The sequence below is a fragment of the Oncorhynchus clarkii genome, chromosome 20 (assembly GCF_045791955.1).
Source record: "Oncorhynchus clarkii lewisi isolate Uvic-CL-2024 chromosome 20, UVic_Ocla_1.0, whole genome shotgun sequence".
Lineage (NCBI taxonomy): Eukaryota > Metazoa > Chordata > Actinopteri > Salmoniformes > Salmonidae > Oncorhynchus > Oncorhynchus clarkii.
This window is the reverse complement of record NC_092166.1, coordinates 80,197,832-80,225,581: the sequence shown is the minus strand read 5'-3', so window position 1 is coordinate 80,225,581 and position 27,750 is coordinate 80,197,832. Positions and strand designations below refer to the sequence as shown.

General features: G+C 46.9%; 1 protein-coding gene across 3 annotated transcripts in view; it reads left to right on the top strand.

Annotated features, from left to right (window-relative positions):
- The window catches only part of LOC139376970 (serine/threonine-protein kinase LMTK1-like), a 61,718-nt gene extending 36,091 nt beyond the window's left edge, over positions 1-25,627 (top strand). Inside the window, exons 1-12 of one of the 3 annotated variants that reach the window (XM_071120001.1) lie at positions 2,168-2,982; positions 3,128-3,207; positions 6,665-6,783; positions 7,296-7,383; positions 9,697-9,830; positions 12,107-12,313; positions 12,970-13,119; positions 13,890-14,095; positions 15,086-18,618; positions 23,613-23,736; positions 24,447-24,680; positions 24,784-25,626. In XM_071120001.1, coding sequence (XP_070976102.1) covers positions 6,752-6,783; positions 7,296-7,383; positions 9,697-9,830; positions 12,107-12,313; positions 12,970-13,119; positions 13,890-14,095; positions 15,086-18,618; positions 23,613-23,736; positions 24,447-24,680; positions 24,784-24,815 — 4,740 coding nt within the window. In that variant the 5' untranslated portion in view covers positions 2,168-2,982; positions 3,128-3,207; positions 6,665-6,751 and the 3' untranslated portion in view covers positions 24,816-25,626. Of the gene's footprint in view, positions 1-2,167; positions 2,983-3,127; positions 3,208-6,664; positions 6,784-7,295; positions 7,384-9,696; positions 9,831-12,106; positions 12,314-12,969; positions 13,120-13,889; positions 14,096-15,085; positions 18,619-23,612; positions 23,737-24,446; positions 24,681-24,783 lie in introns of those variants that run through there. The other 2 variants (XM_071120000.1, XM_071120002.1) reach the window with 2 other exon arrangements.
- The last annotated feature ends 2,123 nt before the right edge of the window (positions 25,628-27,750 follow it).

The following is a 27,750-nucleotide window of genomic DNA, read 5'->3' as shown; positions in this document are numbered from 1 at the left end:
GCTCAACCAAAGATGGGAGAAGGTTTGATCTGTAGTTTCTCCTTTCATCTGTGGCACTGCTTTCCTGTGCTAGTCTACAAGTGTGCTCCTGAGTGGCGCAGTGGTCTAAGACACAGCACCTCAGTACTAGAGGCTTCACTACAGACAGGCTGGTTCGTATCCAGGCTGTATCACAACTGACTGTGATTGGGTGTCCCGTAGGGCGGCGCACAATTGGTCTGGGTTTGACCGGTGTATGCCGTCAATAAGAATTTATTCTTAGCTGACTTGCCTGGTTAATTAAATGCTGCTTCATTAGCAATGTATACTGAAAGTCAAATGTAAAGATTTCCTGTCTTTTCATTCAAAATCTTAAAAGATGTATAGAGTACACCGTAGAACCCTCTATGTGGCTCAATTGGCAGAGCGTGGTGATGTATCTACTGGCCCATGTGGCTCAGTTGGCAGAGCGTGGTGATGTATCTATTGGCCCATGTGGCTCAGTTGGCAGAGCGTGGTGATGTATCTACTGGCCCATGTGGCTCAGTTGGCAGAGCGTGGTGATGTATCTACTGGCCCATGTGGCTCAGTTGGCAGAGCGTGGTGATGTATCTACTGGCCCATGTGGCTCAATTGGCAGAGCGTGGTGATGTATCTACTGGCCCATGTGGCTCAGTTGGCAGAGCGTGGTCCTTGCAATGCCAAGATTGTGTTGTTCCATTCCCACGAGAGGGACGGGTATGAAAATGTGTGCACCCGTTACTGTCAGTCGCTCTGGGTAAGAGTGTCTGCTAAATGGTGAAGATCAGAGGTGTGCCCTCAGTACATTTCTATGGACAGACTCGTGTCATGACATTTCTTCACCTTTGTGTTCATGCTCCAGAACTAAATGAGGAAACGAGTGGAGATCATGGAAGCACACCAGAAAGAGAATGCATGTGCGTTGTTTTACAAAATAACTAGAATAATATTACCACATTTTTAAAAAGTAATGCGTAATCTGATGATGTAACGGGTTATTTTTGAAATGCATTAACCCCCAACACTGTTCACCACTGTGTCACAGAGCTGCTAGATAATAGGCCTAGTGTATGTGTGTCTGTGTGGTTGGTTCTTGCTGGTACCATACAGTCCCAGAGTTAGTACCCAGACAATGGCTGGGATTCTCTTCACAACAGATTCTGGATGAGCGAGCGCCCACATCCCAGGGAATGACTGGCCTCTGGAACATTACAGGGAATGGGCGTCAGATATGGCCCTCACACAGGGAGGGGTCTGTGTGGCCAGTCTGGGGGGTGGGCAAGGGGGTGACATTGCCACAGAAGATCTGTCTGTCCTCCTCTGTGAGAGTCATCAGTCGTTGTTGGGGGAGAGAGGGATGGAGAGATGGAGGGAATGAGAGAGGGGAAAGGACAGAGGATTAATGTTGCCGTCAGTCCATTCTCATTTGGATGTTTTTGGGACCGAGGCTGAGAGTGAGAAAGCTCAGGCTGAGACTGAGAGAGAGCGCAGGCTGAGAGTGAGAGAGCGCAGGCTGAGAGTGAGAGAGCGCAGGCTGAGAGTGAGAGAGCGCAGGCTGAGAGTGAGAAAGCTCAGGCTGAGACTGAGAGAGAGCGCAGGCTGAGAGTGAGAGAGCACAGGCTGAGAGTGAGAGAGCGCAGGCTGAGAGTGAGAGAGCGCAGGCTGAGAGTGAGAAAGCTCAGGCTGAGACTGAGAGAGAGCGCAGGCTGAGAGTGAGAGAGCGCGCAGGCTGAGAGTGAGAGAGCGCGCAGGCTGAGAGTGAGAGATCGCAGGCTGAGAGTGAGAGAGCGCAGGCTGAGAGTGAGAGAGCGCAGGCTGAGAGTGAGAGAGCACAGGCTGAGACTGAGAGAGAGCGCAGGCTGAGAGTGAGAGAGCGCAGGCTGAGAGTGTGAGAGAGCGCAGGCTGAGAGTGAGAAAGCTCAGGCTGAGACTGAGAGAGAGCGCAGGCTGAGAGTGAGAGAGCGCGCAGGCTGAGAGTGAGAGAGCGCGCAGGCTGAGAGTGAGAGAGCGCAGGCTGAGAGTGAGAGAGCGCAGGCTGAGAGTGAGAGAGCGCAGGCTGAGAGTGAGAGAGCACAGGCTGAGACTGAGAGAGAGCGCAGGCTGAGAGTGAGAGAGCGTAGGCTGAGAGTGTGAGAGAGCGCAGGCTGAGAGTGAGAGAGAGCAGGCTGAGAGTAGGATGACCAAGGCTGAGAGGGAGCGAGTGCAGGCTGAGAGTAGGATGACCGAGGCTGAGAGTGAGAGAGAGAGCAGGCTGAGAGTGTGAGTGTGCAGGCTGAGAGTAGGATGACCAAGGCTGAGAGGGAGAGAGTGCAGGCTGAGAGTAGGATGACCGAGGCTGAGAGTGAGAGAGAGAGCAGGCTGAGAGTGAGAGAGCTCAGGCTGAGAGTGAAAGAGAGCGCCGGCTGAGAGTGAGAGAGAGCGCAGGCTGAGAATGAGAGAGCACAGGCTGGTGTGTGCAGTGGAGAGGAAAGGATAGATGCAGGACACAGGTCATCACTGTGCTACTGACATATAGGTCAGGATGCAGCAAGGGGACAGGATGCTCTGCTACTGACTGAAAGAGGGAGAGCAGGGGTAGGCAACTACATTCAGCTGCGGGGCAATTTTTTGTTGGAGTGCATGGTCGGTGTGTCGGAAACATGTTTATAATAATTTGTACACTGCAAATTGACCACAACTTGTACCAAACCCCCAAAACAGATTGTATTTTAATAGAAAAATAACTTCAAACCTTGATTACATTGAGACACGATCACATATTTCTGTTTTTATTTGTGGGAGTATTTCAACTCATTTTTAGCTGAATTCCTGGTCATTTTACTGTATATATATTTTTAACCCCTCCCCAAAAAAACTATTTTTTGGACCATGTGTTTTGCTCACATTTTTGTGTAATATCAAAACAAGTCAACCTGGCGAAGATTGTGTCTTAGAGGATAGTTGACCTATTGCAAGATGGATGACTCATATCGCAGGACGATGGTGTTGTATTTGGCCAGATTACATTTTTCTGAGGCTTGGAATTAGAGAGTCATTGTCAGAAATAAAACCAATGCTGAATAATAGTTGTGTCGTAAGGTCATTCTCTAAAACCTCAGTTTTTGTTTTTTTAAATCTGTCTCCCAAGTCCAACTCCTGAAATCCACAGAAGTCGGCCGCCAGAGTCTTCTGTACTTGAAAGAGATCGGCGATGGCTGGTTCGGAAAGGTAAGACCACTCACTCTCTTTTTCTTGTCAATTCATTTGGGTTATTTTCACTGTGCTGGAAGCTACGATATGGGTTTATGAGAGGTAGCTAGATTAAATGTTCTGTCAACTTCGGCAGGCTCACGGTTGTTATGCGCTGAGCTGTGATCCTAGGTGTGTTTGAGTCAGCCTGTTTAAATGGCCGACACGCTACATTACCTGGAATGTGTGTCTGTATCGGTAATGATGGGCTGATCCACAAGCCTTTGATGTCTGCCTGCCTGACTGACTGACTGGCGCTGTACAGAGAGGTATAGAACGCCGTGGAAAGACTGGGAGAGAACCGTGTAGCCTGCCCTCGCAATGCAGCAGTTTTTAGTTAGCATTTCACTCTGTTTTTATTGTCAGATAACCATCTTACTCTGAGTGATGAGAATTAGCTACTGTAACACTAGATAACCATCTTACTCTGAGTGATGGGAATTAGCTACTGTAACACTAGATAACCATCTTGCTCTGAGTGATGGAAATTAGCTACTGTAACACTAGATAACCATCTTACTCTGAGTGATTGGAATTAGCTACTGTAACACTAGATAACCATCTTACTCTGAGTGATGGGAATTAGCTACTGTAACACTAGATAACCATCTTACTCTGAATTATGGGAATTAGCTACTGTAACACTAGATAACCATCTTACTCTAAGTGATGGGAATTAGCTACTGTAACACTAGATAACCATCTTACTCTAAGTGATGGGAATTAGCTACTGTAACACTAGATAACCATCTTACTCTAAGTGATGGGAATTGGTTATCTAGTGTTACAGTAGCTATCTTACTCTGAGTGATGGGAATTAGCTACTGTACCACTAGATAACCATCTTACTCTGAGTGATGGGAATTAGCTACTGTACCACTAGATAACCATCTTACTCTGAGTGATGGGAATTAGCTACTGTACCACTAGATACCCATCTTACACTGAGTGATGGGAATTAGCTACTGTACCACTAGACAACCATCTTACACTGGGTGATGGGAATTAGCTACTGTAACACTAGATAACCATCTTACTCTGAGTGATGGGAATTAGCTACTGTAACACTAGATAACCATCTTACTCTGAATTATGGGAATTAGCTACTGTAACACTAGATAACCATCTTACTCTAAGTGATGGGAATTAGCTACTGTAACACTAGATAACCATCTTACTCTGAATTATGGGAATTAGCTACTGTAACACTAGATAACCATCTTACTCTAAGTGATGGGAATTAGCTACTGTAACACTAGATAACCATCTTACTCTAAGTGATGGGAATTAGCTACTGTAACACTAGATAACCATCTTACTCTAAGTGATGGGAATTGGTTATCTAGTGTTACAGTAGCTATCTTACTCTGAGTGATGGGAATTAGCTACTGTACCACTAGATAACCATCTTACTCTGAGTGATGGGAATTAGCTACTGTACCACTAGATAACCATCTTACTCTGAGTGATGGGAATTAGCTACTGTAACACTAGATAACCATCTTACACTGAGTGATGGGAATTAGCTACTGTAACACTAGATAACCATCTTACTCTGAGTGATGGGAATTAGCTACTGTAACACTAGATAACCATCTTACTCTGAGTGATGGGAATTAGCTACTGTAACACTAGATAACCATCTTACACTGAGTGATGGAAATTAGCTACTGTAACACTAGATAACCATCTTACTCTGAGTGATGGGAATTAGCTACTGTAACACTAGATAACTGATTCTTGTCATTCTCTCGTTCCCTCCCTCTTTCTGTTTCTTTGTTCTGTTCCTTCTCACACTCATACACTCTTACACACATACTTTCCCCACACTTGTGTACCTTGACTGGGTATGTCCATTCGTGTGTGTCTCTGTGACTGCATGCATACTTCTCTGTGTGTCTCTGTGACTGCATGCATACCTCTCTGTGTGTCTCTGTGACTGCATGCATACCTCTCTGTGTGTCTCTGTGACTGCATGCATACCTCTCTGTGTGTCTCTGTGACTGCATGCATACCTCTCTGTGTGTCTCTGTGACTGCATGCATACCTCTCTGTGTGTCTCTGTATCTTCTGGTCTGTCTCTTGTTGGTCTCTTTATGAATCTGCATGTGTGCTTCTCTGTGTATCTCTCTATTTCCTGTGTATGCCTCTCTGTCTCTGTACATCTCTCTATTTCCTGTGTATACCTCTCTGTCTCTGTGTGTCTCCCTATTTCCTGTGTATGCCTCTGTCTCTGTGTATCTCTTTGTGTCCTCTGTATCTCTATATTTCCTGTGTATGCCTCTCTGTCTCCTGATGTATCTCTCTATTTGCTGTGTATGCCTCTCTGTCTCCTGATGTATCTCTCTATTTCCTGTGTATGTCTCCTGGTGTATCTCTCTATTTCATGTGTATGCCTCTCTGTCTCTGTCTATCTCTCTATTTCCTGTGTATGCCTCTCTGTCTCTGTGTATCTCTCTATTTCCTGTGTATGCCTCTCTGTCTCTGTGTATCTCTTTTAATTTCCTGTGTATGCCTCTCTGTCTCTGTGTGTTTCTCTATTTCCTGTGTATGCCTCTCTGTCTCTGTGTATTTCTCTATTTCCTGTGTATGCCTCTCTGCCTCTGTGTATCTCTCTATTTCCTGTGTATGCCTCTCTGTCTCTGTGCATCTCTCTATTTCCTGTGTATGCCTCTCTGTCTCCTGGTGTATCTCTCTATTTCCTGTGTATGCCTCTCTGTCTGTGCATCTCTCTATTTCCTGTGTATGCCTCTGTCTCTGTGTGTCTCTCTTTTTCCTGTGTATGCCTCTGTCTCCTGGTGTATTTCTCTATTTCCTGTGTTTGCCTCTCTGTCTCTGTGTGTCTCTCTTTTTCCTGTGTATGCGTCTCTGTCTATGTGTGTCTCTCTATTTCCTGTGTATTCCTCTCTGTCTCTGTGTGTCTCTCTTTTTCCTGTGTATGCCTCTCTGTCTCTGTGTGTCTCTCTATTTCCTTGCATTTGTGTGACTGTCCACCTTTCACCTGAATGTGTGGGTCCTCCTCAACCATGTTTGTCCTCAACAATCATCACCTCCATGTGTGTGTACTGTTTGGGAATTATTGTTTTGTTTCTGTGTGTCTCTCTGTGTTTCTGTCTTTATGTGTCTCTCTGTCTGTCTTTCTGTCTCCGTGTGTCTCTCTGTCTGTTTCTCTGTCTGTTTCTCTGTCTGTTTCTCTGTCTGTCTGTCTGTCTGTCTGTCTGTCTGTCTGTCTCTATTTGTGTCTCTCTGTTTGACTTTGTGTGTATATCCTCCATTCCAATCTCTCCTCATGTCTGTCTGTGTGTCTCCGTGTGTGTACCCTGTGTGTGTGTCTGTGTCTCTCATGTGTGTACCCTGTGTGCGTGTGTGTGTGTCTGTGTGTGTGTACGTCTCCCATGTGTGTGCCCTGTGTGTGTCTGTGTGGCTCCCATACCAGGTTCTCCTGGGGGAGGTGAATGCGGGCCTCAGCTCCACCCAGGTGGTGGTTAAGGAGCTCAAGGCCAGTGCCAGCGTTCAGGACCAGATGCACTTCCTGGAGGAGTCCCAGCCATACCGGTGAATAGACTTTCTCTGTCTCTATCTGTTCATCAGGCTTAAGTCATGTTTCAGTCAGGCCAATCATATCAATATTATGATCAGTGATTAGTTAGTTCATTGACTATAACTGCCTTGAAAGTGAGGAATCTAACATTAAGTAGCCCTATTTTGAGATGTGAGATATCACGATCTCTTTCAGTAATGGCAGGAATGGAGGAGGTCTTTATTCCGGTGAGATGGCTAAGGCGAACACTGCCATGTTTTGTTTTGCCCAACCTAGATCGAGGCACAGACACAGTCTCAATGGGGATAGCTGAGCTGACTGTGCTAGTGGCAGACTCCACTAAGCTGACAGGCTGGCTAACAGCCTGCTGCGTGGCCTGTACCCAACTCTCTGCCATTCTACCAGTGTTTTGTGCCTCCATTAACTCTGCCATTCTACCAGTGTTTTGTGCCTCCTCTAACTCTGCCATTCTGCCAGTGTTTTGTGCCTCCACTAACTCTCTGCCATTGTGCCCGTCCGTTTCCAGTGCCCTCCAGCACCCAGCGCTCCTACATTGCCTGGCGCAGTGCACTGAAGTCACCCCCTACCTGCTGGTCATGGAATTCTGCCCTCTGGTGAGTACTGGACTGGATTGGACTGTCATTTCATCACTGTATATAGAACTATCTGTCTGTGGCCATTGCAGTCAGTAGCCTGCTGGACTGGCTGGAGTTTTATTGCTACAGTATCTCTCTATGACCAGTGAGTGACCAGTGTACAGTATGTATAACAACCATCATGTACTGGACTAGACTGGACCCTTACTTCAGCACTGTGTCTCTCTGTCTCCAGATATTGTAGTCAGTTTAAGACAGGGTTTCCTAAACTTGGTCCTGAACCCCCCCCCCTCCCCCTCCCCCTCCCCCTGGGTGCACGTTTTGGTTTTTGCCCTAGCACTACACAGCTGATTCATTAATGAAAGCGTGATGATGAGTTGGTCATTTGAATCAGCTGTGTAGTGATAGGGCGAAAAAGCAAACGTACAGCCAGGACCGAGTTTGGGAAACGCTGCTCTAAAACACTTGAGTGTGAAGATTATATTTGGATGCATTCAACTGCCCCCCAGTGGCCAGATATTGTATTACTTGCTGAGTGGGCAATCAAATGATCATGTGGTGTCCTGTCCATTCTGAGGGAAGACCTATATTTTTTTTCCACTTAGGTTGGAGTCATTAAAACTCGTTTTTCAACCACTCCACACATTTCTTGTTAACAAACTATAGTTTTGGCAAGTCTATTAGGACATCTACTTTGTGCATGGCATAAGTAATTTTTCCAACAATTGTTTACAGACAGATTATTTCACTTATAATTCACTGTATCACAATTTCAGTGGGTCAGAAGTTTACATACACTAAGTTGACTGTGCCTTTAAACAGCTTGGATTCCAGAAAATTAAGTCTTGGTTGTAGAAGCTTCTGATAGGCTAATTAACATAATTTGAGTCAATTTGAGGTGTACCTGTGGATGTATTTCAAGGCCTACCTTCAAACTCAGTGCCTCTTTGCTTGACATCATGGGAAAATTAAAAGAAATCTTCCAAGACCTCTGAAAAAAAATTGTAGACCTCCACAAGTCTGGTTCATCCTTGGGAGCAATTTCCAAACACCTGAAGGTACCACGTTCATCCGTACAAACAATAGTACACAGGTACAAAAGTATCTATAGCCACAGTAAAACGAATCCTATATCGACATAACCTGAAAGGCCTCTCAGCAAGGAAGAAGCCACTGCTCTAAAACCGCCATCAAAAAGCCAGACCACGGTTTGCAACTGCGCATGGGGACAAAGATCACACTTTTTGGAGAAATGTCCTCTGGTCTGTTGAAACAAAAATAGAACTGTTTGGCCATAATAACCATCGTTATGTTTGGAGGAAAAAGGGGGAGGCTTGCAAGCTGAAGAACTCCATCCCAACCGTGAATCACAGGGTTGGCAGCATCATGTTGTGGCGGTGCTTTGCTGCAGGAGCGACTGGTGCACTTCACAAAATAGATGGCTTCATGAGGAATGAAAAAGCAACATCTCAAGACATCAGTCAGGAAGTTAAAGCTTGGTCACAAATTGGTCTTCCAAATGGACAATGACCACAAGCATACTTCCAAAGTTGTGGCAAAATGGCGTAAGGACAACAACGTCAAGGTATTGGAGTGGCCATCACAAAGCCCTGACCTCAATCCTATAGAAAATTTGTGGGCAGAACTGAAGAAGGTAGGTGAGCAAGGAGGCCTACAAACCTGACTCAGTAACAGGAATGGTCCAAAATTCACCCAACTTATTGTGGGAAGCTTGTGGAAGGCTACGACCCAAGTTAAACAATTTAAAGGCAATGCTACCAAATACTAATTGAGTGTATGTAAACTTCTGACCCACTGGGAATGTGATGAAAGAAATAAAAGCTGAAATAAATCATTGTCTCTACTATTATTCTGACATTTCAAATTCTTAAAATAAAGTAGTGATCCTAACTGACCTAAAACAGGGCATTTTTACTAGGAATAAATGTCAGGAATTGTGAAAAACTGAGTTTAAATGTATTTGGCTAAGGTGTATGTAAACCTCCGATTTCAACTGTAACTGCACTCATTGACTACCTACCTACACTGTTTTCACTTCCAAAAAGTCCTTCAGCCTATAGTACCTCGAGACCTAATTGTAGTGTAACTATTTGTGTAAGCATCATCCGTGTTATACTATAACTGTGTCAATATCTATTGTATCTCTGCTATATATCCACCAGGGTGGGGGTCAATCCCCTTTAAATTCTAGTATATTCAGGAAGTACACTGACATTCCATTTCTCAACTTGTGGAATTAGAATTTTGTTTACTTTCTGAATTGGCTGGAATTATTATGGGATTGACCACACCTCCTCCTCATGTCACCAGGGTGATGTGAAAGGGTACCTGCGGAGCTGTCGGGCTTCAGACACAATGACCCCTGAACCCCTGATCCTGCAGAGGATGGCCTGTGAGATCGCCTCAGGACTCCTGCACCTGCACAAACACAACTTCATACACAGGTGTGTGTCGCTCCGTTTATCTGTCTCTGCCACGAACTGTCGATTGATTGACTGATTGATTGATTTTCATTCATCAGTAAAACAACAATATACATACACACACAGTACATACAGAAAACGTGACCAGGAAGTCAGAGACTTATTTTAGTTCTGACCCCTATCCTTGGTATATATACAGTGACTTTTGAAAGTATTCAGACCCCTTGACTTTTCCATGTTTTTAATGTTACAGCCTTATTCTAAAATAGATTTTAATTTTTTTTTTAAATCCTCAGCAATCTTCACACAATACCCCATAATGACAAAGTCAAAAAAGTTTTTTAGAAATTTTAGCAAATGTATTAAAAAATAAAAGAGAAATACCTTATTTACATAAGTATTCTGACCATTCGCTATGAGACTCAAAATTGAGCTCAGGTGCATCCTGTTTCCATTGATCAGCCTTGAGATGTTTCTACAACTTCATTGGAGTCCATCTGTAGTAAATTAAATTGATTGGACATGATTTGGAAAGGCTCACACCTGTCTATATCAGGTACCACAGTTGACAGTGCATCTCAGTGCAAAAACCAAGCCATGAGCTCAAGGCACAGATCTGGGGAAGGGTACCAACACATTTCTGCAACATTAAAAGTTGCAGAAATGGGAGAATCTTCCAGAAGGACAACCATATCTGTAGCACTCCACCAATCTTGCCTTCATGTTAGAGTGGCCCCCATTGGAGTAGCCCCCATTGGAGTTTGCCAAAAAGGCACCTAAAGACTCTCAGACCATGAGAAACAAGATTCTCTGGTCAGATGAAACAAAGACTGAACTATTTGAATACCAAGCATCATGTCTGGAGGAAACCTGGCACCATCCCTATGGTGAAGCATGGTGTTGGCAGCATCATGCTGTGGAGATGTTTTTCAGAGGCAGGAACTGGGGGACTAGTCAGGATCGAGGCAAAGATGATTGCTGCAAAGAACAGCGAGATCCTTGATGAAAACCTGCTCCAGAGTGCTCAGGACCTTAAACTGGGACAAAGGTTCACCTTCCAACAGGACAATGACCCTAAGCACACAGCCAAGACAATGCAGGAGTGGCTTCGGGACAAGTCTCTGAATGTCCTTGAGTGGCCCAGCCAGAGCCCGGACTCGAACCCGATCGAACATCTCTGGAGAGATCTGAAAATAGCTGTGCAGCGACGCTCCCCATCCAACCTGACAGAGCTTGAGAGTATCTGCTGAGAAGAATGGGAGAAACTCCCCAAATAGAGGTGTGCGAAGCTTGTAGCGTCATACCCCCAAAAAAAACTCTCGACGCTGTAATCGCTGCCAAGGGTGCTTCAACAACGTACTGAATAAAGGGTCTGAGTACGTAACGTAAATGTGATATTTCAGTTTTTTGCTTTGTAATTATGGGGTATTGTGTGTAGATTGATGAGGGGAAAAAAACGATTTATTACATTTTGTAATGTAACAAAATGTGGAAAAAGTCCAAGGGTGTAAATACATTCTGAAGGTGCTGTGTATATATATACAGTTACATAGATACAGACACAAGTTGTACTTGTTATACTACAAACCACTCAAAGCCGTTGTATGATACTAATATCACCCTGACGACTGTTACCCAGTAGTCACCGTATTCTCCTTCTGGAGAAACCTACAATGGCTGGGTTGAGGCTAGTTTACCAGAATCCCGCAGCTGTGAATGGTTGGCTCTTCTTCCTGGTTCCTGTTGGTTTCTTCCTGTAACAATATCCTGGTGCTGCCTGAGTGCCTCTTCATAGACTCCAGCATCAGTGATTTTGTTGCAGGGGGGGACCCCTTCTCTCCAGAGTGACCCCTGCTCTTCCTTTCACTGATGTGTACAACATCCACTTAATGAGGAATGAGGTCTTGTATGGTTCAATCGGTAGGGCATGGTGGGTGCTATGCCAGGATTGTGATGGTGGTTGCTATGTCAGAATTGTGATGGTGGTTGCTATGTCAGAATTGTGATGGTGGTTGCTATACCAGCATAGGGCTGCCGATACGTAAAATGTATGCACGGGTAAGTTGTGTCTGCTCAATGACATGTATCATTATTAGGAATGGTTTGAATTGATAAGTAACCATGTACGACATTTATTGACTGAATTTCTACAAGACTTTTAGTACAGTGTTGAACATGTCAGGCTACCCGTGGGTGGTGTCACCGTGACAACTTGACTGTTATGCATAGACATCCATCAGTTATCCTCTAATGTACAAATGTGTTCTCTGTCGTTCCCCCCCCCCCCCCCCCCGCAGTGACCTGGCCCTGAGAAACTGCCTGCTGACCGCTGACGTCACAGTGAAGATCGGAGACTACGGCCTGTCACACAACAAGTACAAAGACGACTACTTTGTGACGTCAGACCAGATGTACGTGCCCCTGCGTTGGATCGCTCCAGAACTCATAGATGAAGTCCATGGCAACCTTCTGGTGGTAGACCAGAGCAAACAGAGCAACGTCTGGTAATGAATGATTTAATTAACCAATCAGTCAGTATGGGTAGTCCATGGCAGCCTTCTGGTGGAGAGAGCTCAGTTGGTAGAGCACGGACCTTACAACGCTTCGATAGTGTGTTTGATTCCGGAGATCATGGTAGAGATAGCATTCAGAACCCAATGATCTAGTGTTACACGTTCCACCCTATGGGCCAGTTTCCCTGACTCACATTCAGCCAAATCCTGGACTATGAGCAACCTAAATGCATTTTAGTCTAGGACTTGGCTGAATCTGTATCTGTCCGGAAAAATGGCCCTATCTGGAAACCGACACCATAAAATATGTGAACGTAATTGGGGGTTCACAGCAAAACCTATTGTTATTCTTAATTAAAACAAAATCATTGACAAAGGATTTTTTTTTTGAGGGGGGGGGGGGGGGCTAAGGGATTGGTCAAAATAAGGATGAGTTATTGACAAATCATAAATCTGATTTTACGTGTCTATTTAAACCACTCTGTAAATCCACTCTGTCCTTTCTGTCCTTCTGTGAACCCCGTAGATATATTTGCCAAATGTTTTTCCCAATAAATATTGCTGGTTATGCTTCACGTGTTGTTCTTCTCCGTGATTCTATAGTGTGATGTGGAGTGGGTTTCTGTGGTCTTTCTGTTCTCTCTCAGGTCTCTGGGAGTGACTATCTGGGAGTTATTTGAGTTGGGGAACCAGCCGTACAGACAGTACTCAGACAGACAGGTGTTAACCTACGCCGTGAGGGAACAGCAGCTCAGACTGCCCAAGCCCCTGCTCAAAATACCCTTGGCAGAGCGCTGGTAAGTCACGCACGTACGCACACAAGGGAGCAACACAGGGGCACACACACACACAACACAAACAATCTTACCTTTTCTCGTTCTAAACCTTAATAAGTCATCTGGGGCTCTCGCTCTATGCCCCGTCAATATCTTCTCATTCTAGTGGCTCGGTGAGACAGACATCATATGCTGTGTCCCAAACGGCGCTGTGTTCCCTATCCAGAGCACATGGCTCTGTTCAAAAGTAGCACACTAAATAGAGAATAGGGTGCGCATACATAAATATGACTGATGTGATGATGCGTAAAATAAAATGGATGCAATCTCGTTATCTCTGAAGATGGGGGAGGTAATATAAACCCCATCTCTCATAGGGTAAGAATATGCTTGATTCCTCATCTCATCAATGGATTCCAATAAAAATGCAGATGCTGTGTGGTGATTTTCATTTTCTTCACATTTCATTTCCATCCCAAATCAAATCAAATGTATTTATATAGCCCTTCGTACATCAGCTGATATCTCAAAGTGCTGTACAGAAACCCAGCCTAAAACCCCAAACAGCAAGCAATGCAGGTGTAGAATGGAACCCTGTTGCTAAATGGAACCCTGTTGCTAAATGGAACCCTGTTGCTAAATGGAACCCTGTTGCTAAATGGAACCATATTCCCAAATGCACAACTTTTGGCCACAGCTAATAGATTAATTTGTGGTTCATTATATCTTCCTACATGTATCCCATGATTGTTGTAATGGTTATTGTGGTGTGTGTTCCCTCTTGCCACCAGGTATGAGGTGATGCAGTTCTGCTGGCTCCAACCAGACCAGAGGCCCAATACAGAGGAGGTCCACCTGTTACTCAGCTACCTGTGTGCCAAGGGGGCCAGTGAGGCCGAGGAGGACTTTGAGAGACGCTGGAACTCCCTGCGTCCCAACCCCAACGCCGGCCAACGAAGCAGCAGTCTTCATCACGGGGCCGGAGCCCTGGCCACTGGTACGTCATGTTCAGGACACTTTTTATGGCTCATGACTACTTTTTTTTAATGTCTCGCACACATTGTGCGTCTCAGAAGAAAACAGAAACGGCTCTTTTCAGTATCACTTTAGTTTATTAAAGGGAAACTTCACCGCTGGTCACTGTTAAGGGTGTTTTTCCAGTCTCCCTACATCATTTTGATTGATAAGTGGGTGTTTCAGATGTAATTATGCACTATAGCAGTATTTGTTTTTATTTTCGCGGCAGGAGTGTTCAACCGATGACGTCATCAGTTGATTGATTTTGTACCAACTATTGTGGCCGTTGTGTTTTGCCAATTGTACGATCACGATAGCATGAGTAGATACTTCTGTCCTTGTTCAAGAGAGCCATTGAACTTGTCTCAACAATGTTCCTCTATACAAGGACATAACATGATATCTAGGTTTAGTATTATCCCTGGCTTTGTAAAGACTACAGCCTGACGGGAGCCCTACTAAGGTGCTATGAATTCTTGGATAGTGTGGTTTGCTTACAACCAGGAAAAGTAGATGGCCCGTTTCTACTGGTGAGATGCAGAAATGCTGATATTTGTACTGAGGATATTCTAGATTTTTATGACACATTATACAGTATGTTAATAACATATTAATGGATATGACAGAGAAAGAGCAGCGGTACAATTTTCCATTAATTAAGCTCTGCTGTTGTTTAATGTAAAATGTCCCCTTGGGAATTAACAAAGTGTCTGTCTGTTCTGTTCTGTCTGTTCTGTTCTGTTCTGTTCTGTCTGTCTGTCTGTCTGTCTGTCTGTCTGTCTGTCTGTCTGTCTGTCTGTCTGCCTGTCTGTCTGCCTGTGTATCTGTCTGTCTGTCTGTCTGTGTATCTGCCTGTGTATCTGTCTGTGTATCTGTCTGTGTATCTGTGTGTGTATCTGTCTGTCTGTCTGTCTGTCTGTCTGTCTGTCTGTCTGTCTGTCTGTCTGTCTGTCTGTCTGTCTGCCTGCAGACCTCCCCTCCTCCTTCCCTCTGTTGGAGCAGTTCTCTGGATGTGACGGTTACCACAGCGAATCAGGAGATGATATACTGACCGTGACAGAGACCAGCCACGGTCTGAACTTCCAGTACAAGTGGGAGCAGACCCAGGCGGGGATCGGGGCGGAGCAGCCTTACCACCACGCTGCCTCATCCTCCAGCGGTACCCTGGGGGTCGTCAACCACCACTGTCAGGACCTATACTACCCAGGTGGAATGGTGGGGGGCAGTGGTGGGGTGGAGATGGAGGGTCTCACTCTGGGAGTGTCCCCTTCCTACTATGAGCACAAGACGCTGCATGTTTCTGGGGTCGGGGTCGGGGTGGTGCCGGTGCTCAGAGCCCGTAGTCCTTCAGTGAGCTCTGAGTACTACATCCGCATGGAGGAGCCTGGCGTGGACTACACCATGTACTCCTACAGCCCAGACTACCAGGGCAGCCACGGGAGCTTCCTGACAGGCAGTGGCAGTGCAGACTCAGGGGAGTGTATGATGGGGATGGGTCCCCCCCAGGCCCACTCCAAGCCTGTAGACTCCTACTGGTCAGCAGACGTCTGTAAAGATGGGGGTGTTGGAGCGTATAACTCGGACATCTCCCTGACAATGGAGCCCCATGCCTCTGACTCCAGCCCCATGAGACCATGGGAGGCTGGTCACTACGTCTCCTACAAGGACCAGGACGGGGGGTACTACTACGAACACTCACCTCCCATGGGCATAGGCCACCACATGGGTCTGGAGATGGACCAGCATTACCTGATGGGGCGGGAACACTCTGCCCCCAAGCCCCATCTGGAGAGCTGGGGGTCCCGTAACCTGCGACAGGCCCTGGGAGAACTGGACAACCCTCTGGGGATATCTCCCTCCATCAGCACCCATCTCCAGGATGGCGGTCCTCCTTTTGGGGTAGGCGACCCCTACTTGGAGACAACCCAGGGCCCAGGCTCCGTCATTGGGGGGAGTAGCGTCACTGGCGGCTACTATGACATGATGGGTTCTCTGAGGAAACCCATGCCGACCATGCCAGACCACGCCCACTCAGTCAGCATCACTATGGCGTCGGAAGAGGCCCTCTTCATCTGTCACCGGGACAACGACTCGGATGAAGAAGAGGATATATTCTCAGAGAGGCTGAGGAGCAGCAGTAGTAACCTCTCCAACCCCTCCGCTAACAACAACAGTCTAGGCCTGGGTCTAAGCCTTGGCCGTAATGGACAGGCTGGCTGTAGACAACTACAGGATCCCTATGAAGACTTCCACTACACTATGCCCACTACCGACATAGAGGACTCGTGGCCTGAAGAGCACTGCCTGACCTTCCACTCCTCTGTCTCTGCTGCAGTTAAACCCATAGACTATCTGGAGGCTACAGCGCCTTCGGCTAATGATAGTGGCTGTTTAGTCCTGGGGAACCATCATGCCCTGGTCACTTCAGGGGACACCTGTAATGCTTACATCTATTTGTGCCACGAGGGGGAAGGGGAGAGGGACGTAGAGCCGCCACCCATCGAGTGCTGCCACTCTCATTTCGTCGACCCCCTCACAGGCTTAGTGGTGCGGAACTACACCCGGGACGACTACAGCGATAAGATTGTAGACATACCCAACAACAAGGAAGAGAGTGTGAATCTGTCGCCAGCACCGGGAGGTCCTAAACCAATCCTAACGCACAACACTAAGACCAGCACAACCCCTCTAAACCACTCTGAGCAATATGTTGACATCACTATGGACGATACCCTTTCCATAGACCATAAGGAAGAGGTTAGTACGGAAGACAAAGGTGTTCTCACAGACCCTAAACCAGAGGGTGTGACTCTGACTAAGATTCTGACCCTCTCCTCAGTGAATGTTCCTGACCTAGTCCCCATGGTCGAGCAAGAGTCCGAGCTGAGCCATACGTTAGACAGCTGCTTAGACAGAGACCACTGCTCCAGCATTAGTCTAGTGGACATCTCTGACTGCTGCACCGACGACGATGAAGATGATGACATCACAGACTCGACCTCAGAGATCTTCGCCGACGAAACGTCGGTTGGGGACCCCAACGCTTCCCCTCCCCTGGCCCGTCCCCTCAAGTCCCTGCAGAAGCAGATGGGAACCCCCAATTCCATGGCCTCCATGGACCTGATGCCTTCAGCAGTCGGCTCCACCTGCGAAGCTTTCAGCCCCTCCTCCAGCTCCTCCCACCCATCTAGCTCCTCCCCCAAGGCAATGGACAGTGGGTACGACACAGAGAACAATGAGAGCCCAGAGTTCGTCCCCAAGGAGCCCCACAATGAGCCTCGGAGCCCAGAGACATTCACCCAGCCACTGGGGGAGTCTGTCCTGGACACCAGCCTGGATGAGGAGGGGGAGGAGGGGGGGGAGGAGGCCGAAGTGGCCCCACTGGATGATGAGGATGAACCAACCCTGGATGAAGATGTGCCTCTAGCAGCCTCACAGACCACAGACAAAGAGAAGGGTCTGACCCCACTCAGTGAGAAGAACCCTTACAGGGACTCTGCCTACTTCTCTGACAATGAGAACGAACGTCTTTATAGGGATGAGGGGGGTGACAAAGTAGGGGGTGATGAAAGTGGAGGAGTGGAGAAGGGAGAAGTGGAAGAGAGGCTGACAGAGAAGAGGGAACTCAGCCCTCTTCAGATAGAGGAGGAAGTGGAGACCTCAGCTCTTCTTCTGGAGGAGAGTGAAGACCCAGAGATGGAAGCATGCCTGACAGAAGAGTGCACCCAGGATGAAGGGCTAGAGCTGGGGCTAGAGCTAGAGCTGGCCTCCATTCTCTCTGGAGAAGTAGAGGCAGGGTCGGAAGGATGGCCTGCCCAGGAGAAACCCTCTTCTCTGGGAGACTGGGCTGCAGAGGTGGTGGGGGCTATGGAGGAAGCCCTGGGTGAACTCCAGAGGAGCAGCAGTACTGAAACAAACTCTGGTACCAAGGAGAAGGAGGAAGAGGATGAAGGAGAACAAAGGGACATGGAGGACTCATCTGAAGCCTTAGAAACAGTAAACGTCCTAGAAGAAGCATTTACCAAAATGCCAGAGACCCTCGAGAAGGACGATAATGACGAAGAGAACAGTCCTCCCGCACGGCGTCGACGCTTCTCCTTCTCTCCTCCCCCTCCCTCCACCCCTCCTCTCTCCTCTCCTCTCCCTCCCTCCACCCCTTCTCCTCCTCTCCCCCCGATGACTCCCCCTCTGGGCTGGGAGTTGCCCATGGATGGGGTGGAGGCGGACAAGGAGGACGTAGATGGTGACTCCGATGACAGTGAGTCAGACGAGGAGCTGAGCAGTTACAGTGTTCAGGAGGAGCAGAGTGGAGGGGAGGAGAGCGGGGAGGAGAACCATGCTGTACCCGTTGTGTTGAGCGACTGTAGCGATGCTCATAACCTACGTAGTCTACTGAAGATGCCCACCCCGCTCACCACCGAGTTGCTCGCCGATGACCTGGTGGAACGCAAGAAGAAAGTGGTGTCCTTTTTTGATGACGTCACCATTTACCTGTTTGACCAGGTTAGTAGGGGTAGTGGTAGTAGTGGTAGTGGTGGTAGTGGTAGTGGTGATAGTAGTGGTAGGAGTGGTAATTGTTGTGGTGGTGGTTGTGGTGGTAGTGGTGCTGGTGGGAGGGGTGGTAGTTGTGGTAGTGGTGGTGGTGGTCATGGTAGTGTTTGTGATAGTGGTGGTGGTCTTGGTAGTGTTTGTGATAGTAGTGGTGGTGGTACTGGTGGTAGTGGTGGTGGTAGTGGTGGTGGTGGTGGTGCTGGTGGGAGGGGTGGTAGTTGTGGTGGTCATGGTAGTGTTTGTGATAGTGGTCATGGTAGTGTTTGTGATAGTAGTAGTGGTGGTGGTAGTGTGGGTAGTGATATTGGTGGTGGTGGTGGTAATAGTAGTATTGGTAGTGGTGATGGTGGTATTGGTAGTGGTAATAGTAGTATTGGTAGTGGTGATGGTGGTATTGGTAGTGGTAATAGTGGTATTGGTAGTGGTAATAGTAGTATTGGTAGTGGTAATAGTAGTATTGGTAGTGGTAATAGTGGTATATGTAGTGGTAATATTAGTATTGGTAGTGGTGATGGTGGTATTGGTAGTGGTAATAGTGGTAATAGTAGTATTGGTAGTGGTAATAGTAGTATTGGTAGTGGTAATAGTGGTATTGGTAGTGGTAATAGTGGTATTGGTAGTGGTAATAGTGGTATTGGTAGTGGTAATAGTAGTATTGGTAGTGGTAATAGTAGTAGTGGTAATAGTAGTATTGGTAGTGGTAATAGTAGTATTGGTAGTGGTAATAGTGGTAGTGGTAATGGTAGTATTGGTAGTGGTAATAGGGGTATTGGTAGTGGCAATGGTAGTATTGGTAGTGGTAATAGTAGTATTGGTAGTGGTAATAGTGGTATTGGTAGTGGTAATGGTAGTATTGGTAGTGGTAATATTGGCATTGGTAGTGGTAATAGTGGTAGTGGTGATGGTGGGGGTTGTGGTTGTAGTGGTGGTTGTTGTAGTACTAGTGGTGGTGGTAGTGGTCATAGTAGTGTTTGTGATAGTAGTGGTGGTGGTAGTGGTTTAGTAGTGGTGGTAGTGGTAATGGTAGTACTGGTGGTGGTGGTAGTGGTCATGGTAGTGTTTGGTAGTGGTAATATTGGCATTGGTAGTGGTAATAGGGTTAGTGGTGATGGTGGGGGTTGTGGTTGTAGTGGTGGTTGTTGTAGTACTAGTGGTGGTGGTAGTGGTCATGGTAGTGGTGGTGGTAGTGGTAGTGGTTGTAGTAGTGGTGGTAGTGGTGATGGTGGTAGTGGTGGTAGTGGTGGTGATATTAGTGGTGGTGGTGGTAGTGGTTGTAGTAGTGGTGGTAGTGGTGATGGTGGTAGTGGTGGTAGTGGTGGTGATATTAGTGGTGGTGGTGGTAGTGGTCGTAGTTATATTGGTGGCAATGGTGGTAGTAGTAGTGGTGGTGGTGGTCATGGTGATAGTGGGGATAGTGGTGGTAGCAGCGTAGTGGTGGTGATAGTGGTGTTAGTAGTTTTGGTGGTGGCTATAGTGGAAATAGCGGTGGTGGTGGTAGTGGTGTTAGTTGTAGTGGTAGTGTTGGTGGTGGTAAAATTGGTGGTGGTAGATGTAGTGATGGTTTTAGTAGTGGTAGTGGTAGTAGTAGTGGTATTGGTGGTTGTAGTTGTGGTTTTAGTACTGTAGTTGTAGTGGTGGTAATGGTTTTGGTGGTGGTGGTGGTGGTAATGGTGGTGGTAGTGGTAGTAGTGGTGGTGGTAATGGTTTTGGTGGTAGTGGTAGCGGTAGTGGTGGTGGTAGTGGTAGCGGTGATGGTAGTATTGGTAGTGGTGATGGTGGTGGTAATGGTTTTGATGGTAGTGGTAGTTGTGGTAATGGTTTTGGTGGTGGTAGTGGTGGTGATGGTTTTGGTGATGGTTTTGGTGGTGGTGGTGGTGGTTTTGGTAGTGGTAGTGGTGGTGATGGTTTTGGTGGTGGTGGTTTTGGTGGTGGTGGTGGTGGTGGTGGTGGTGATAGTTTTGGTGGTGGTGGTAATGGTTTTGGTGGTGGTAGTGGTGGTGGTGGTTTTGGTGGTGGTGGTGGTAATGGTTTTGGTAGTGGTAGTGGTAGTGGTGGTGGTGGTGGTGGTAGTGGTGGTGGTAATGGTTTTGGTGGTGGTTTTGGTAGTGGTAGTGGTAGTGGTGGTGGTAGTGGTGGTGATGGTTTTGGTGATGGTTTTGGTGGTAGTGGTAGTGGTGGTGGTGGTGGTGGTTGTGGTGGTAGTGGTGGTGGTAATGGTTTTGTTGGTGGTGGTTTTGGTAGTGGTAGTGGTAGTTGTGGTGGTAATGGTTTTGGTGGTGGTAGTGGTAGTGGTGGTGGTGGTGGTTTTGTTAGTGGTAGTGGTAGTGGTGGTGGTAATGGTTTTGGTGGTGGTGGTTTTGTTAGTGGTAGTGGTAGTGGTGGTTTTGTTAGTGGTAGTGGTAGTGGTAGTGGTGGTGGTAATGGTTTTGGTGGTGGTGGTTTTGTTAGTGGTAGTGGTAGTGGTGGTGGTGGTTTTGTTAGTGGTAGTGGTAGTGGTGGTGGTAATGGTTTTGGTGGTGGTGGTTTTGTTAGTGGTAGTGGTAGTGGTGGTGGTGGTTTTGTTAGAGGTAGTGGTGGTGGTAATGGTTTTGGTGGTGGTGGTTTTGTTAGTGGTAGTGGTAGTGGTAGTAGTGGTGGTAATGGTTTTGGTGGTGGTGGTGGTGGTTTTGTTAGTGGTAGTGGTAGTGGTAGTGGTGGTGGTAATGGTTTTGTTGGTGGTGGTTTTGGTAGTGGTAGTGGTAGTGGTGGTGGTAATGGTTTTGTTGGTGGTGGTTTTGGTAGTGGTAGTGGTAGTTGTGGTGGTAATGGTTTTGGTGGTGGTAGTGGTTTTGTTAGTGGTAGTGGTAGTGGTAGTGGTGGTTTTGTTAGTGGTAGTGGTAGTGGTAGTGGTGGTGGTAATGGTTTTGGTGGTGGTGGTTTTGTTAGTGGTGGTGGTGGTAGTGGTAGTGGTGGTGGTAATGGTTTTGGTGGTAGTGGTGGTGGTAGTGGTGGTTTTGTTAGTGGTAGTAGGTGTCTCTCACAGATGAAGTGAAACAAGTTAAAGGGTAGTTGCTGCATTACGGTACTTCCCTAAGTTCGTTTTTCTGCTTTTCTCATTAAATCTAATTCACATACATGATATTGTTCCTAGGTAACTTGAATTAAACTAGACATACTACTGAACTGTATATATACAGTTGAAGTCAGAAGTTTACGTACACTTGGAGTCATTAAAACCCGTTTTTAAACTACTCCACAAATTTCTTGTTAACAAACTATAGTTTTGGCAAGTCGGTTAGGACATCTACTTTGTGCATGACACAAGTCATTTTCCAACAATTGTTTACAGACAGATTATTTAACTTATAACTCACTGTATCACAATTCCAGTGGATCAGAAGTTAGCATACACTAGGTTGACTGTCCCTTTAGAAGCTTCTCATGGGCTAATTGACATAGTTTGAGTCAATTGGAGGTGTTCCTGTGGATGTATTTCACCATGCGACCACGCAGCCGTCATACCGCTCAGGAAGGAGACGTGTTCTGTCTCCTAGAGATGAACGTACTTTGGTGCGAAAAGTGAAAATCAATCCCAGAACAAGAGCAAAGGACCTTGTGCAGATGCTGGAGGAAAACGGTACAAAAGTATCTATAGCCACAGTAAAATTAGTCATATATAAACATAACCTGAAAGGCCCCTCAGCAAGGAAGAAGCCACTGCTCCAAAACCGCCATAAAAAAGCTAGACAACAGTTTGCAACTGCATATGAGGACAACGATCATACTTTTTGGGAAAAATTTCCATAATAACCATCGTTATGTTTGGAGGAAAAAAGGGGAGGCTTGCAAGCCGAAGAACTTCATCCCAACCGTGAAGTACGGGGGTGGCAGCATCATGTTGTGGGGGTGCTTTGCTGCAGAAGGGACTGGTGCACTTCACAAAATTAATTTATCATGAGGTAGGAAAATTATGTGGATATATTGAAGCAACATCTCAAGACATCAGTCAGGAAGTTAAAGCTTGGTCGCAAATGGGTCTTCCAAATGGACAATGACCCCAAGCATACTTCCAAAGTTATGGCAAAATGGCTTAAGGACAACAAAGTCTAGGTATTTGAGTGGCCATCACAAAGCCCTGACATCAATCCCATTGAAAATTTGTGGGCAGAACTGAAGAAGCATGTGCGAGCAAGGAGACCTACAAACCTGACTCAGTTACACCAGCTATGTCAGGAGGAATGGGCCAGAATTCACCCAATTTATTGTGGGAAGCTTGTAGAAGGTTACCTGAAACATTTGACCCAAGTTAAATAATTGAAAGGCAATGCTACCAAATAATAATTGAGTGTATGTAAACTTCTGACCCACTGGGAATGTGGTGAATGAAATAACAGCTGAAATAGATCATTCTCTCTACTATTATTCTGACATGTCACATTCTTAAAATAAAGTGGTGATCCTAACTGACCTAAGACAATACATTTTAACTAGGAATAAATGTCAGGTATTGTGAAATATTTGGCGAAGTTTTTTTTAACTCGCTACACGCTTCAACACTCGGCGGTCCTGTGTTGTGAACTTGTGTGGCCTACCACTTCGCAGCTGAGCCGTTGTTGCTCCTAGACGTTTCCACTTCACAATAACAGCACTTACAGTTGACCGGGGCAGCTCGAGCAGGGCAGAAACCTGATGAACTGACTTGTTGGAAAGGTGGCATCCGATGACGGTGTCACGTTGAAAGTGACTGAGCTCTTCAGTAAGGCCCCTTCTACTGCCAATATGTGTCTATGGAGATTGCATGGCTTTTGTGCTTGATTTTGTACACCTGTCCACAACGAGTGTTGTTGAAATTGCCGAATCCAGTAATTTGATGGGGTGACCACATAGTTTTGTATATACTGTATACTATATATATTAATTTGAAATGCACACTAGCCATAGCTGTAACCTGTACTGTCCATTTCCAGCAGAGTCCCACTAAAGAGCTGGCTGAGCATGGGTTCTCTCCAGGGGCTGAGACCAGCGGACAGGGTTCACTGGTCAAACAACCAACCTCTGATGACTCCTCAGATGGAAATATCTCAGAAGACAGTAAGTGCACTCGTCCAGAGTCCACTACTTACATTGAAACATTGATTGAAGTCAATCGGAATTTAATTTCACAATCAATCTCAAATCTATGAGTTTAGATGTGTAAAATATAATTTGGCAGATATGTCAAAACTGCTCTCTTTTCCTTTCTCCCTTCCTCTCTCTCGCTCGCTGTCTCTCTCTCTTCCCTTCTCCCTCTCCCTCTTTCTCTTCCTTTCTTCCTCCCTCTCTCTCTTGCTCTTCCACTCTCTCTTCCCTTCTCCCTCTCTCTTTCTCCTCCCTTCTCCTTTCCCCTCTCTCTCTCTCTCTCTCTCTCTCTCTCTCTCTCTCTCTCTCTCTCTCTCTCTCTCTCTCTCTCTCTCTCTCTCTCTCTCTCTCTCTCTCTCTCTCTCTCTCTCTCTCTCTCTCTCTCTCTCTCTCTCTCCCTTCTCCCTCTCTCTCTTCCCTTCTCCCTTCCTCTCTCTCTCTCTCTCTCTCTCTCTCTCTCTCTCTCTTCCCTTCTCCCTCTCTCTCTCTCTCTCTCTCTCTCTCGGTCTTCCCTTCTCCCTTCCTCTCTCTGTTCCTCCCTCTCTCGCTCTTCCTTTGTCCCTACCAACCTACCTACCTCCATCTCTCTCCCTTTCTCCCTTCCTCTCTCTCTTTTCCTTCACCTACCTACCTACCTACCTACCTACCTACCTACCTACCTACCTCTCTCTCTCTCTCTCCAGGTGCAGGGTATGAGTGGGAGGATGACTTCCCCCTTTTGCCCATTCCAACTTCCTCATCCAAGATGGCTGCCTCCTCCTCAGGCTCATCCCCCTCCGTACCCAGGCTGCCCTTCACCTCTAAGGCCCCGGAGCCCAAACCAGCAGTGCGGTACTCCCGCTTCACAGTCTCCCCAAGCCACGTGTCTCGCTTCTCCATCACACACGTCTCTGACTCTGATGTGGACTCTGGTCCAGGTGGGTCCTGGTGACAGACACAAACACTTCTTGAGGATAAGTAATTGTATGGATTTTACATAGTGGATAATGACGCGTTCTGTCTGTCTGTCTGTCTGTGCAGGGAGCAGTGAGGATGGAGACAGAGTATTATAGAACCACACAGCCACCCAGAAACTGCAGGAACTGCACCGTATAAACATGTCTGAGCCTCTAAACATGACTTTTGTTTGGTGCTTTTTTTGGACATCAGCTTTCTGAAAAGACAGTGCCTGATTGTTTATGAACACTTTTTGAACGGAGTCTGTACAATGGATATGAAAGCAGAGAATCAACACCGATGAGAATATATAAAATACTAAAGGATGATAATATACACATACACAGAAGAATATCTGTTTTCAAAATAACTTGAATGATGGTAAAGACATATGTTGCATTCAACGTATTTTTGGGAACGAAGAGAGAAACTAAAGGACAAACGTGTTGCTCGTTTGCCACCATAGACACTCATTATCAGCATGTTATGGAGAACCACACAACATTACCGCTAGTTACGTGGAAGACAGACAATCATTTTATTGATCAACTGCTTAACATAGATATCAAAACAGAAGACACAATTTACAGAAAACCCCCCTCTCAGAGACGGAGGGAGTGAAAAGCAATTAAGGAAAGGACACAATGAAGGTTTTTTCTTCCATCAAATGATCAGTGTTTGAATGTGACTGTACCAAGAACATGTCTTTGAGACATGAGTTAACTCGTCTTCATAAAATATCACAAATAATGATTGAAGGAGAATTTTGTAATTCTAGTGTTTTCTCAAAGGAGACGGACCACCACTGTATATGGGCCTTGTGATTTCCACCTGTACGGGTGCCAGAGTCACTGTTCCCCTCCATCGGTCAGTATGGGTCACTGTTCTCCTCCATCGGTCAGTATGGGTCACTGTTCCCCTCCATCTGTCAGTATGGGTCACTGTTCCCCTCCATCTGTCAGTATGGGTCACTGTTCCCCTCCATCTGTCAGTATGGGTCACTGTTCCCCTCCATCTGTCAGTATGGGTCACTGTTCCCCTCCATCTGTCAGTATGGGTCACTGTTCCCCTCCATCTGTCAGTATGGGTCACTGTTCCCCTCCATCTGTCAGTGTGGGTCACTATTCCCCTCCATCGGTCAGTATGGGTCACTGTTCCCCTCCATCTGTCAGTATGGGTCACTGTTCCCCTCCATCTGTCAGTATGGGTCACTGTTCCCCTCCATCTGTCAGTGTGGGTCACTATTCCCCTCCATCGGTCAGTATGGGTCACTGTTCCCCTCCATCTGTCAGTATGGGTCACTGTTCCCCTCCATCTGTCAGTATGGGTCACTGTTCCCCTCCATCTGTCAGTATGGGTCACTGTTCCCCTCCATCTGTCAGTATGGGTCACTGTTCCCCTCCATCGGTCAGTATGGGTCACTGTTCCCCTCCATCGGTCAGTATGGGTCACTGTTCCCCTCCATCTGTCAATATGGGTCACTGTTCCCCTCCATCTGTCAGTATGGGTCACTGTTCCCCTCCATCTGTCAGTATGAGTCACTGTTCCCCTCCATCTGTCAGTATGGGTCACTGTTCCCCTCCATCTGTCAGTATGGGTCACTGTTCCCCTCCATCGGTCAGTATGGGTCACTGTTCCCCTCCATCGGTCAGTATGGGTCACTGTTCCCCTCCATCGGTCAGTATGGGTCACTGTTCCCCTCCATCTGTCAGTATGAGTCACTCTTCCCCTCCATCGGTCAGTATGGGTCACTATTCCCCTCCATCTGTCAGTATGGGTCACTATTCCCCTCCATCTGTCAGTATGGGTCACTATTCCCCTCCATCGGTCAGTATGGGTCACTGTTCCCCTCCATCTGTCAGTATGGGTCACTATTCCCCTCCATCTGTCAGTATGAGTCACTGTTCCCCTCCATCGGTCAGTATGGGTCACTGTTCCCCTCCATCTGTCAGTATGGGTCACTATTCCCCTCCATCTGTCAGTATGGGTCACACTTCATCTGTCAGTATGGGTCACTATTCCCCTCCACCTGTCGGGATGGGTCACTATTCCCCTCCATCTGTCAGTATGGGTCACTATTCCTCTCCATCTGTCAGTGTGGGTCACTATTCCCCTCCATCTGTCAGTATGGGTCACTATTCCCCTCCATCTGTCAGTATGGGTCATTATTCCCCTGCATCTGTCAGTATGGGTCACTATTCCCCTCCATCTGTCAGTATGGGTCACTATTCCCCTCAACCTGTCAGTATGGGTCACTATTCCCCTCCATCTGTCAATATGGGTCACTGTTCTCCTCCATCTGTCACTGTGGGTCACTGTTCCCCTCCATTGGTCAGTATGGGTCACTATTCCCCTCCATCTGTCAGTATGAGTCACTATTCCCCTCCATCTGTCAGTATGGGTCACTATTCCCCTCCATCTGTCAGTATGGGTCACTATTCCCCTCCACTTGTCAGTATGAGTCACTATTCCCCTCCACCTGTCAGTATGGGTCACTGTTCCCCTCAATCTGTCAGTATGGGTCACTATTCCCCTCCATCTGTCAGTATGGGTCACTGTTCCCCTCCATCTGTCAGTATGAGTCAGTATTCCCCTCCATTGGTCAGTATGGGTCACTATTCCCCTCCATCTGTCAGTATGGGTCACTATTCCCCTACATCTGTCAGTATGGGTCACTGTTCCCATCCTTCTGTCAGTATGGGTCACTATTCCCCTACATCTGTCAGTATGGGTCACCGTTCCCATCCTTCTGTCAATATGGGTGAATGTTCCCCTGCTTCTGTCGGTATGGGTCATTATTCCCCTCCATCTGTCAGTATGGGTCACTGTTCCCCTCCATCTGTCAGTATGAGTCACTCTTCCCCTCCATCGGTCAGTATGGGTCACTATTCCCCTCCATCGGTCAGTATGGGTCACTGTTCCCCTCCATCTGTCAGTATGGGTCACTATTCCCCTCCATCTGTCAGTATGAGTCACTGTTCCCCTCCATCGGTCAGTATGGGTCACTGTTCCCCTCCATCTGTCAGTATGGGTCACTATTCCCCTCCATCT